The 11,393-nt window shown below is 48.6% G+C and overlaps 3 protein-coding genes across 11 annotated transcripts in view; 1 reads left to right on the top strand and 2 right to left on the bottom strand.

The window, feature by feature from the left end:
- The window catches only part of LOC113209847 (sin3 histone deacetylase corepressor complex component SDS3), a gene marked incomplete in the record, with an annotated part of 10,041 nt that extends 8,151 nt beyond the window's left edge, over positions 1-1,890 (bottom strand). The window contains 4 exon segments of the mRNA XM_052264281.1: positions 8-121; positions 205-268; positions 1,141-1,313; positions 1,670-1,890. Of these exon segments, the coding sequence (XP_052120241.1) occupies positions 8-121; positions 205-268; positions 1,141-1,276 (314 nt within the window).
- Positions 1,891-1,923: 33 nt separating this feature from the next.
- Positions 1,924-6,232, top strand: LOC113209846 (protein tumorous imaginal discs, mitochondrial). 3 transcript variants are annotated; one of them, XM_026427565.2, is made up of 8 exons: positions 1,924-2,262; positions 2,759-2,955; positions 3,037-3,294; positions 3,737-3,905; positions 3,984-4,115; positions 4,212-4,405; positions 4,486-4,699; positions 5,681-6,232. In XM_026427565.2, the coding sequence occupies exons 1-8, from the start codon at positions 2,079-2,081 to the stop codon at positions 5,893-5,895; spliced, it is 1,563 nt and encodes a 520-aa protein (XP_026283350.1). In that variant the 5' UTR covers positions 1,924-2,078; the 3' UTR covers positions 5,896-6,232. The 3 variants fall into 3 exon arrangements, with proteins under 3 accessions (XP_026283350.1, XP_026283351.1, XP_026283352.1); XM_026427566.2 differs by lacking the exon at positions 5,681-6,232 and adding an exon at positions 4,927-5,611; XM_026427567.2 differs by lacking the exon at positions 5,681-6,232 and adding an exon at positions 5,235-5,611.
- LOC113209844 (uncharacterized) lies at positions 5,896-11,330 on the bottom strand. Of its 7 annotated transcripts, none has more exons than XM_052264278.1 (7): positions 11,235-11,330; positions 10,883-10,974; positions 9,735-10,042; positions 8,989-9,652; positions 8,293-8,805; positions 7,319-7,555; positions 5,896-7,091 (listed from the first exon to the last, which is right to left on the bottom strand). In XM_052264278.1, the coding sequence occupies exons 3-7, from the start codon at positions 9,906-9,908 to the stop codon at positions 6,736-6,738; spliced, it is 1,944 nt and encodes a 647-aa protein (XP_052120238.1). In that variant the 5' UTR covers positions 9,909-10,042; positions 10,883-10,974; positions 11,235-11,330; the 3' UTR covers positions 5,896-6,735. The 7 variants fall into 7 exon arrangements, with proteins under 7 accessions (XP_052120238.1, XP_026283346.2, XP_052120239.1 ...); XM_026427561.2 differs by having other exon boundaries at positions 10,883-11,073; XM_052264279.1 differs by lacking the exon at positions 10,883-10,974.
- Between the last annotated feature and the right edge of the window lie 63 nt (positions 11,331-11,393).

Genomic DNA, 11,393 nt, shown 5'->3' on the forward strand with positions numbered 1-11,393 from the left:
ACTTAACCGCTCTTTGTAGTTGGCTTCAAGTTTCTTCAGCTTCCGATTGTAATCAGGATGAGTACCGTCTTTTAACTGCTGCAACTGCTTTTTGAAGCTAGCTAGCTTATCACGATACATTCTACATACGAATGGTCATTGGAAATAATATTAACCAAACAAACACACAACTTTAAAAATTCAAAATATTTCTCTTTTACTTACTGCTCTCTTATTTCTGTATATTCTTCTGGCTTCCCCATCTCTGATTCACTAGCCTCCTCTGTATCTGAAGATAATAACAAGAAGAAACAGAATGGATCAAATTAATTTGATACAATGGGGGCAACCTCGTTCTTTACCTTAAAGTATGGTGTAATTTATGTTTTGTTAAATGCTTAACACTATCAGAAATGGTAAATGGCATATTTTTCAACTGAATCAATATTAAGTCATTTTCAATGGTTATTACTGAATTCGCAAGGGAAAGCCACCCTACTCATTGTTGTAAGTCACGCATGCGCGGACAACCCCATCTATTGAGAACCCCAACAACTTGGCCGGCGGCAGATTGATGTAAACCGCGCATGCGCTCTTCATATTGTGTTGGTGTTGACGTTTTCAATGTTTGTCAATAAAATTATAGTAATGCTTATATTGCAATTACGAATAAGAAATGGTTAAAAACATATTGATACACTTTGCAGTAGCTAACTTTATCATATTATGTAATTAGATGACGTATTTTTATGTTGTCATGTTAAATTCTGATCAGATCATAATAAGTGGCTCGCGGGCGAAGGGTTCGGCGTGTTTACTCGATTTTTGAATTCGTGATTTCTTTAAAATTTGCTTAGAAATTCGAAAAAAAACCCTCTATTATTGATTCATTCAGACACAAAATGCAACATTTTTGTTACACCATCATAACTGTATGTATCACCGTTTCTTCGCTGTAAGTGGGACCTAAATTACACCATACCGAGCACAATCCTCATTCTCTACCTCCCTAGAAGAGGTGTAGGAGGTAAAGAACGAGTAAAAATTTGAAACTTTAGAAAGTATACCTATTGGCAATATCAATTCATTCATATGACAAAAAAGGTTATCGGATGAGAGAGAAATAAAAATAATGGACAATTGTAACAAAATGATTAATACCTTCATCGCTTTCATCCTGTTCTTCATTTTCACGCTCTTCCTCCAGATCATCGTTGTCATCATCAAAGTCATACTCATCTCGCAGGAAAACTGAGCTTGATGTGTAGACACTGTCATGATTGGGAAATGAAGTCATGATGAAAGCTAAAACAGCATTCTTTTCAAACTTAAACCTGAGACACACAGAAACAGAAAGATAATAGGTTAAGTTCAAACTAAATCTTACCACCTTACTTCCTCTAAGTAACACACTCCAACAACAAAAAGCAAGAAAAATGTCTCGCATAACTATAAGTAGTATCATTTTGAAGAGAATGATTGATTTCTTTCAAAAGTTTGATAGCTTACAGATGCAGACAGTTTGTTTGTGGTGAGGAATTTTTTTCAGAAGATCCGAACCAGGTGAGTACTAGTCTAAACTTTGCCTTCCTTGCCTACAGGGAGGCTACTGTGTTCAGAGAAAACTATAGCAAAAGGCTGCAGAAAACCAAAAGCAACCGGTTGTGGTTGTTCTTATTTTAGAAAGTACCTACGTTCAGTCGGTTGTTGTTGTTTACGCGTTCGACGCTGTCCGATTGTCTGCTGCTGCGACGCAAGATAGCGCTGCGAGCGGCCGTTCTGCTTCGTTCCGTTCCGTTCCGTTCCGTTAACCACAACCACCGGTACCGAGTGATAAAAGATTAATATGTGAAAAGAAATGGGAAATAGCACCACCTGTATGTCAATCGACCAGTTTGGCGACAGATATGACGTTGGTCAAATGTATGTGAAAGTTGTGCAAATAACAGGTTTTACACGGGTCGTGCAAATACCGCCCTGGTGGTTATTTGACCTAGGAGGTCCCAGCTCGTGCAAATATCTACTATCTAAAGAGATACCCCTAATGTAGCCGGAGTATATACGGGAGAAGGTAGCAAGCGTGTGCAGAAGGCTGAACCATGGCCACTAGAGGATTAGTTCGAATATTTAGTTATAGACAGTCTCCTTTCAATAGTTTCACGAAAATTTCGTCTCGAACAAATGACAAGTGTACTGTTTGTATTAGACTTTGTAGCTTTACTTCAGTATGTGGTGTGCCAAGAACATATCATGATGTCCTTCGCCGATGTAACCAACACACAGGTAAGTTCTCCAACAAAAAAATCATCACGGTTTCACATCTCTTATGAAATTGTTTATTCTTACGTTTCTTGTGTGTTTAATTGACCTTTCTTGGTGGTTGTCACGGACTGTTCATCGGTTAAGGTCTAATTCAGTGTGCGAATCAAGGTTAGGAATACCCTATGTAACTGTGCGCTATCAGTTAATTTATTCCAATGAATGAACAACTTTCCCAGAGTGGAGTAGGGTAGCGCCAAAATATAACGAAGCAAAAATCCCTCTCAAAAACTCCACCACACAGCCAAAACCCATTGTTTAGCATGGTCGCAACCAAGTGAGCATGCACCTCTGTTTTAGTAAGCATGGCGAGGAAAGAACAAAATCTGCAGTTTCACACAATCTATATGAATGTACCACCCCGCCCTCCCCTCCCTGCACGCAACATGTTTAACTAGTCAAGCTCTTCTCAAATTATCCTTTTATCTGTCTTAACACAATTTTTTCCTGTGTGTCCTAGGTGAATCAAGAAGTTTCCACAGCTCATCAAAACTCTCAAGAAAGGATTATTATGATGTCTTAGGTGTGAACAAAAAAGCAGACTCCAAAGAGATCAAAAAGGCATATTATCAACTAGCTAAAAAGTATCATCCAGACACTAATAAAGATGATCCTAATGCTTCTAAGAAGTTTCAGGAAGTATCTGAGGCATATGAGGTACGAATCATATGAATAATAGTCAAGCCACCTACACCTTTCACAAGTGAACCATACAAATGTTCATTTATTACATTTCAGGTTCTCAGTGATGATACAAAAAGAAGAGAATATGATGCTTGGGGCACAACTTCAGAGCAGATGGGTCGAGAAGGTGGAGGGTTTGGCCCAAGAGGAGGAAAAGCCAGGCCAGGAGCTGGCCAAGGAATGAACTGGGAATACCGATCATCTGTTGATCCGGAAGAACTCTTCAGGAAAATATTTGGTGACCATCATGGATTCCAGTCTTTTACTGAAGACTTTGCTGACTCAGCATTTGGTTTTGGATCAGGCCAAGAGGTACAGAGAGGATAATGCCTAAAGAAAAAAAATAAAAGGGTCACAGCCACCAACTTGGATCCAATTTTAAAGATTGGGTTTTAGGGTAGATGGACATCCTGTTAGAAGTTTGTCTCAGCTTTCAGATTTTGCCCAATAAGCAAATGCAGCCTCAAAACGTTTTCTGATCATTTTTCTTATTCTTATTGTACTTATAAAGTTGCTTTACGATTGACAGTGGAGGTAGGGACTTAGCCACAGTAGTTAGCAGTGCCTTCAGAACAAATAAAAATAAACTAGAATTTTTTAAGACTTTACTATAAAATTTGGGTCCACATTGATGACTATGATCCTAATTTATTTCTTCCTGAGTTTAAATCTGTTTGATTATCTAATCTGATTTATCATGACTAGGCATTACAATAATTTTTTGAAATTCTAATATATTTGTTTGTAACTTCAGGTCTCTGTTAAACTTACCTTTGCTCAAGCTGCTCGTGGAATCAACAAGGATGTTGATGTTAACATTGTGGACACATGCCCTGCATGTAAAGGTACAAGAGCTGAGCCAGGAACGAAAGCAACTAAATGTGAAGCCTGTAATGGATCTGGCATGGAAACCATCAAAACAGGTAATGAAATTCTACATGCAGTATTGTCAACTTCTTGAAAGTGATTCTTCTAACCAATCATGATTTCTTTTTGTCAAGGCCCATTTGTTATGCGTACTCCATGTCGTGTCTGCAATGGAAGTACCATGTCTATAAAGCATCCATGTAGGGAGTGTGGAGGGAATGGGAAAACTCTACAGAGGAAAAGGGTCACTGTTCCTATCCCTGCAGGTAAGTAACCTACTGTCCGATCATATCATGAGACTGCATCAATCAATTTAGATCCCTTTGTTTACTCATCATTTTGAAATCCTTTTTGAATGTTAGGTGTTCAAGATGGTCAAACTTTGCGCATGGCAGTTGGCAGAAAGGAACTTTTCATTACTGTTAGAGTTGAAAAATCAGCTTATTTTAGACAGCAAGGAGCAGATGTTCACACTGATGCAGACATTTCACTTGCACAAGCAGTTTTAGGTGGAACCATTAGAATTCAGGGTGTTTATGAGGATCAGACTATCCAGGTTGGTAGTGTTGGGCTTGTCTGGTCAAGTGTACAACTTTTGTGTCCTCAAGAATCTTCACAAAATTTCTTATTTTTCAGGTTTCTCCACTGACCTCATCACATACCAAGATTTGCTTGAAATCTAAAGGAATGAAGCTAGTTTCTGGATATGGTTATGGTGACCATTATGTCAACATCAAGATAAAATTGCCTAAGTCACTCACACCCGAGCAGAAAGAACTTATGATTGCTTATGCAGAGCTGGAAGAGGACACTCCTGGAACTATATTTGGAATTGCATTCAGGAAAGATGGTAAGTGAACTATTATCTATCTTCTTACCTGTCTTCACTCATGAGGGCATTTAGTACTTAATTGTAATATTATTTTGGGGTATTATGAGAGAACAGACATTTTTCCGTAATCCCTTACTTGTTCTTCCAATGCTGGCCATCAGTTTGACTTAGATTATCAAACTTAAGTGAAGTAATTGGGAATAGGATTATCTGATTATTTTTTGTTCTTGGTTATGTTGGTGCAGGGGCAGGGGATCCAAAGTCAACTAAAATGGCTGGCTCGGAAGAAAAAGTAATGGAAGAGTTAAAGCAAGAAGAGAAGACTAAGCCCTTGTTTGGAGGATTACTATCCAAAATTAAAAAAGCTATACTTGGATAGAACTTTTAATTGTTTTTAAATTTGGATATTTGTTAATAGTAGTAAACATTCTATGTTTTTATACTTGATTTTAATTGGGAGTGAAAATTTTGATGGTGCCCTTGATATCATTATCATGACACTTTTGACCAGTATTGGAAGGTAGATGAGTGTTGAACAGCAACATTTTTCCAGGAAAAAGATAATGATGCTGTACAAACACTTAGCTATTTTCTGGAATCTGAGTGTGACCATTGGTTACCTCCTAAGGGTGGTGCTGGTAAGCAATTGCTTTCCATTTGTGGCTGTTGGTTTTATTTAGTTGTATAATTTGTGTTGTGCATGCTGGTGTATGTTTTCTAATTCTAAGAATGCTGCACAACATAAAAATAATTAACTACTGAAGTTCTTAGCACACAAAAAGCAATAAGTCTGTTATAGCCCTTCAAATTACATTCCCATCCAGTTTTTAACCACACCAAACTAATTATGATCATGAATGTGCAATTCTCTAATAATTTTCTATCAATTGTGGAAATTTGTTTGTATGTTCAAAAAATAAGTTTAGCTCATATTTCTTCTATTTTATGCCCAAGATCAAAGACAAAAATTGTAAACAAATGTATGGCTTGTTTTTTCAGGGAGCAAGGTCCGATTAATTCCTAAAACGGATTCAGGAAAGCCAGAAGTTAGTCAGGAAAGTGATTCGGATGTTAAAGAAGGCAGTAGAACTGAACCTGCTGACAGTTCGGTCCCTCCAACAAAAGCTGACAGTGGGAATGCAGAAAATGATTCAAAATCTGTGATAGATGAGGGAAGTAATAAGAAGGAGTCAGAAGAAACAGTTAGACAGTAATAGCAAAGTTGTAGATATTTATCTGTAGTGCATGCCCATGTTCAGAAACAATGTAAAATATTGACCGTATAAAATTTACTATTATTCAACACTCTGTTTGATGACAAAAGTGTGTGATCATTTCCTGTCGACAGTGAATAGTCATTATTGCCATAGTAATACTTTATAACTACAAGCATTGTTATTATGTAAGCTTAGGCAAAGGTGTCATTCCTTAGCTTACATTTAGTGTGCTATTTTGTCATTCTTTTAACCGATGAAAATTGGTTTATGGATGTTAATTCAAAAGTTGATCACATATGCGCGCAGACTTAATAAATGTTATGTTTGTATGAAATTTGAGTACAAATTTTCTTTCCTCCATCCAACACATGTGGTAGTCTTCTGTGATGAACCTATTGAACATATGACATGAAATCTCATTGAGCCATACTTTTACATGCTGGTAGAGCCTACTTGCAAGAACATATATTACAATAACAGGGAAGTACATATGATTGAATTACATGGCATTACAGCATGACTGATAAAGTCAGCCTCAAGAGTATGAAAATATTTTATTAGCTATTTCTATCCAAACTGATAGAGCTGCGTCTCACGCAGGTAGTGTGCATGATCCGCTCCGAAGGTGGAGAGGAGAGAAGTTGGTATATCATAGTCTTCCACTAAAGCCGAACCGAGTACCAAGCCAGCGCAGAGACACTCACGAGAGCTAGTGAGGCAGCCTGCGCGGACCAGGAACGAATAGCAGGCTACCCACAGCTGAGAGGGCCGAGTACCCACCCGCCTGTTGCGCAGCTCTACAAACTGGCGTCACTCGAGCCCAGACGCATGCACACACTACGCCGAGTAGTACTCGTCCAGGTCCAGGATGCCGAGCCCCATGGCAAAGTCAGTGGTGGCGGTGGTGGCGGGCGCCTGGAGCAGCGCGACGGCCACGGCCGCCAGCAGCACGCCGCCCTCCAGGTAGGCGGCGTAGCACACGCGCACCCAGCCGGGCACGCGCGCCACGCCGCCAGCGGCCGTCAGCGACAGCGGGAACACGACCCACTCGGAGGCGGGCAGCGCCAGCACCGCGCCAAACAGCGCCATGCCCAGGACGTAGTAGACGAGGAGCGAGCCCACGGGCAGCAGCAGCGGCGCCCAACGGAAGCCCAGCCCGGCGCCGTCCTCGCAGCGCGCGCCACCTGGATCAACTTTATTTCAACCAAAAAGGAGTTAAAAGTAAACCTTGTTTCAACCCAGGTTGGTAAGCATGGGCATTTCGGAAGCCACGATAAGTGTGGGTAAACAAACAGCGGATTTAACTGGTTGAGCAGCTTTCAGCAAAGTGCTTTAATGATAATCCTGAAGTACTCCCCCGTAATAAAATAAAACAAAATGGTGTACATACGATTCCCCCTTTCATGGTCTGGGCTCTCACCTGGCATGGCGGGCGCGGACCAGCAGGTGGAGCAGGGCGTGCGACCCTTGGAGGGCGGCGAGGGGTGGACGGCGGGCGGGCGCGACGCGGACAGCAGCGGCAGCAGGCGCGGCAAGCGCACGCACAGCTGGCGGCCCAGCTGCAGCGCCAGCACCACGTTGAGGGGGATGCCCAGCACGGCCAGCACGACGGCGGTCAGCCTGCCCAGCGGCGTGCGCGGCACCGGTGCACCGAAACCTGAGCGGGGTCAAAAGAACAAGCAGCGTGAGGCTGATACCTGGGCGGCTACGCCATGCTACGCCGCCGCTCGGCGCCGGCCGCCGGGCACACCGGCCCGCAGCAGGTGGTCCTCCGCGCACTCCAGTCGACCGGAGTGGGTACAATCGATACGCGGACCAGGTCTCACCAGATAGAACCAACAGCCCTTCTGGGTCACGCCCCACGCCTCGGCCTCGCGCCTCGCGCCTCGCGACCCGGCCTGGGGGAGTCACCGTCCTTACTCTACCCTCTCACACAATGGAGGGAAAGGGGTTATATACAGACCAACCTAAGGGCCTCTCGTATCGTAGAAATAGCCAGGCTACCGTGGAAGTGGCCATCGTAATGCGGTAGCAAGATAAAGATATTCTTAAGACTCGGGAGACACTCTGCTCGACAGCGCACCTCCGAGAAGGCCCCTGCAAAGGAGAGGGTAGGCCGTCCCGCCCGACTCCGGTGCCTGGAGGAGGCCTACCCGCTCCGCTCGAGGGGACCCCGCCCCGCCCTGCCCGGCCGGCTGCCGCCCTTTACCTCACAAAGGGAGGCGCCCGCTGAGGACGCACGACCCCAGCGGGGCAGGGCGCAAGGCCGCCTTCCGACGGACAACACCTTCCCCTGACCTAACATTAGGGCAGGGCCTGGAAAAGGGCACGGGAGCAAGCCGTGGAGCAGCGTGAAAGGGCGACATCACACCACACCTCGTGAGCTGAGCTTACCCAGGGTCGTGAGCAAAGACGCGGCGAACAGCAGCCCGCCCGGGTAGGTCCAGATGCGCGCGCCGCCCTCCCCGGCGCCGCCTTCGCCGTAGCCCGCGGCCGCGGCGCGCAGCACCATCTGCTCGTGGCTCTCCACGGAGCGCTCGATGGCGGCGCGCCAGGTGGCGTCGTCCGGGAGCACGACGCGGAGGTCCGTGGCGAGTTGCACGACGAGCTCCGTCTGCTCTCGATTGAGCTGGCGCACCTGGAGATCCTCATGCGGGCCCTCAGTGGCGTGGAAGGCGGCCGCGCCCACCAGCGCGAGGACCAGGATGACGCAGGCCAGGCCGGCCAGCGAGAACAGCGCCTGCACCACCCACACGCACGGCCCGACACCGGCGCCGCGCGCGCCGCGCCCGCACGGACTGCACGCGCACCGGTGCTGCGGCAGGACGCGCAGCTGCAGCGGCGGCGGCCCGGACGCCTGCACGCCCTCGTCGCGCACGCGCACGTGGCAGCCGCGCTCCGGGTACACTGCGGACAAAGGGTTGTCGTCAAGCGGCACAAACACAAACACTCATGTTGGGACCGGTTGGGACCTCGAAGCTTTGCTAGCGCGAACGAAAATTTCTCTTGTGGACACAAAACATTTCTCTATGCCAAACGAACACAAGTTTTTATTCAAGTCTAGCTTCTGCTCTATAAATCGATGCTCACCGAAGCGGACGAGGTGGTCGGTGAAAATGGGCTCATCGCCGCAGCGCTCGTGCGCAATGTCTGTCGTGCAGCGCTCCGGTGGGTGACCGTGACCGTGGCCCTGCTTAATTTGCAGGGACACGGTGGGGATGCCGTTCGCAGCGGACGCCTCGGACGGCGGGGAGGTGCAGGGCACGGCGTCCCACGGCGCGCGCACCGCTAGACCCGCCAGCAGCTCGGAGGGCTCCCCGATAGACCAGCGCTGCGGCCTCGCGTGGCTGTGGGAGGCTGTCAGCGTCACGGACCGGCCTCGCTGAGGTGCCGACCTGGAGGCCTTCTCCTGCACCGCCTGCTGCACCACCTTGACCCTGAGCGCGTCGCTGTGCTGCTGCTGTCGCAGCCGCTTCTCGCGCTCATGCACCTGCTGGTGCAGGATGCTGTCGGCTGCATCTCGGACGTCCAGCTTGGCGATGGTCGTAGCTGTGGCAGGGTCCGGGTCCGAGTGGTGCCGGTGGTGGTGCTGATGGTGGTGGTGGTGCGTCTCGGTGGATTCGGAGAGGGCCGTCCTCTTAAGGCCGGGCCTCCGGGCTCCGCCGCTCTCACCCGCGCCCAGCCCCATGGCGTCGTCGACGCCGTCCTCGTCGAGGTCCGCGACGAATCCTCGACCTTGCTGCTGCTGCTCAGCCTGTAGGACGACAAGCAGGACAACGCTGCAGGGACATCGAGACGAGTAAAAATATCCGACAATCGAAGCCGCGGTTGCCTACCGTGTTGTTGACTTCGACGGCGATCGCATGGCCTCCGAGCTCGGATGGGGAGCAGGGCGGCGAGGGCGGCAGGGCACGCACCAGAGCCACCGGCTCCACGAAGGGCACTCGTGGCGAGGTCCGGGGCGGCGGGGAGCGCGGCGCGGGCTGGCGAGGCACGGGCTGCGGGGTCATGCCCCATGTGGCCCGGCACTGCTGCTGCTGCTGTTATCAGAGCTCCCGCCGCTGCACCTTGCACCGCGCTCTGCAACGACGACGGCGACGGAGTGGGCCTTGTGTCGGTGTCGGTCATATACTGCCTTCACTCACTAAATTCAGAAAGAAAACGTCGAGTTGGCCACACGTCAAGTTGTAAGTGCAGGTATACAGTCAAAGGCTCGTGCTCAGTGTAGCCCCCCCCCCCCTAAACCGCTACCGCTGGGAGCTCTCACCACAAAGCCCCCTCGCTCTGCGGGCAACCACCGGGCCCTGTTGGACCCGTGCGGGCGGGGTCGGCGGTGGGGCCGAAGGGACTCAGACAAGCTCCGAGCTGAGCCTGGTGCACTGCAAGCGGCGGTAGGCAGCAGCCCCGGAGCCAAGGCCAAGGGGAGAACCACCCCGTACCGGAGCGGGGTTCTTTATAACCACGTAACGCACTTTATCTTTGGAGGTGGGGGAAAGAGAGGCTGCGGTAGTCAATGGCTTTAAGCCTCGTTAAAACACCGACCATTGTACTGTATCAGCATGTTCGCGGCCATTCACTAGACACCTTCTCGATTCCATTCTACGTCAGAAATGATTTATGATTGATGCATGGAAAACTTAAAGGTGTCCAGGAAATTGAAGACCTAAGCCACCCCGACGAGCCGCCCAACTGCTGGGCTCTCGAGATAACTTGAAGTGGTGTTAAGGAAGCTCCAGCCTCCTTCTCTCTTGCACTCTCGCGCGGACTCACCTTCTCTCCACCCCTAACTATCGTGCACGACGCAGGCTGCTAAGCAAACACACGCAGGCACTCACTCTGCCGAGTGGGGGGGGGGGGGGGGTCGAATCTGTTGACTTTGTGCGTGCACACCGAAGCCGAACTCGAGGGAACCCAAGTGAAACGTGAATTCGACGGAAAATAAGCACAGTGGAGCCTGATGCACTCCGACGACACTCTGACTCACTTCTCCGATCACTGTGGCGCTCCGGACACATGGGCGCGAGTTGCGGGCCGCGTTGATGGTTGGAGCAGAATATATTCTCCCACTCTCTGTCACTGATTGTGAGGCGGAAGAGTAAATACTTCTCACTCTTTCTATCTCTTTCTCTTGCTCTCTAAAGCTGATAACAATTAGGGAGTCCCGCTCCCGAGCCCCTGAAAGATGTTTTTAAGTCCCTCTTAATATTATTTTTCACTTTTGGGCGGGTATGGGAGGCTGATAGCGCAGTTCTCTCTGCAAGAGCGAGATAGCAAGAGGGGCACGAGAGAGAAGAGAGAGAGAGAGAGGGAAGGGGGAGGAGGGAAAATCGGCGCACCCCGGCGGCGACGTGTATCGTGGGCCGCGACAACACGCCAGGGCCCCGCTCGACGCGACGGCAATGTGTTCGCCCCCCGACGGCGTCCTTACAACTGAGTTGTGCCGCGGCGGGCCGAGCCGACGGCCGCACGCGGGTGAGGCAGGGGGAGGGGCAGGG

This window comes from Frankliniella occidentalis, unplaced genomic scaffold (assembly GCF_000697945.3).
Source record: "Frankliniella occidentalis isolate FOCC.00 unplaced genomic scaffold, Focc_3.1 Scaffold17, whole genome shotgun sequence".
NCBI lineage: Eukaryota > Metazoa > Arthropoda > Insecta > Thysanoptera > Thripidae > Frankliniella > Frankliniella occidentalis.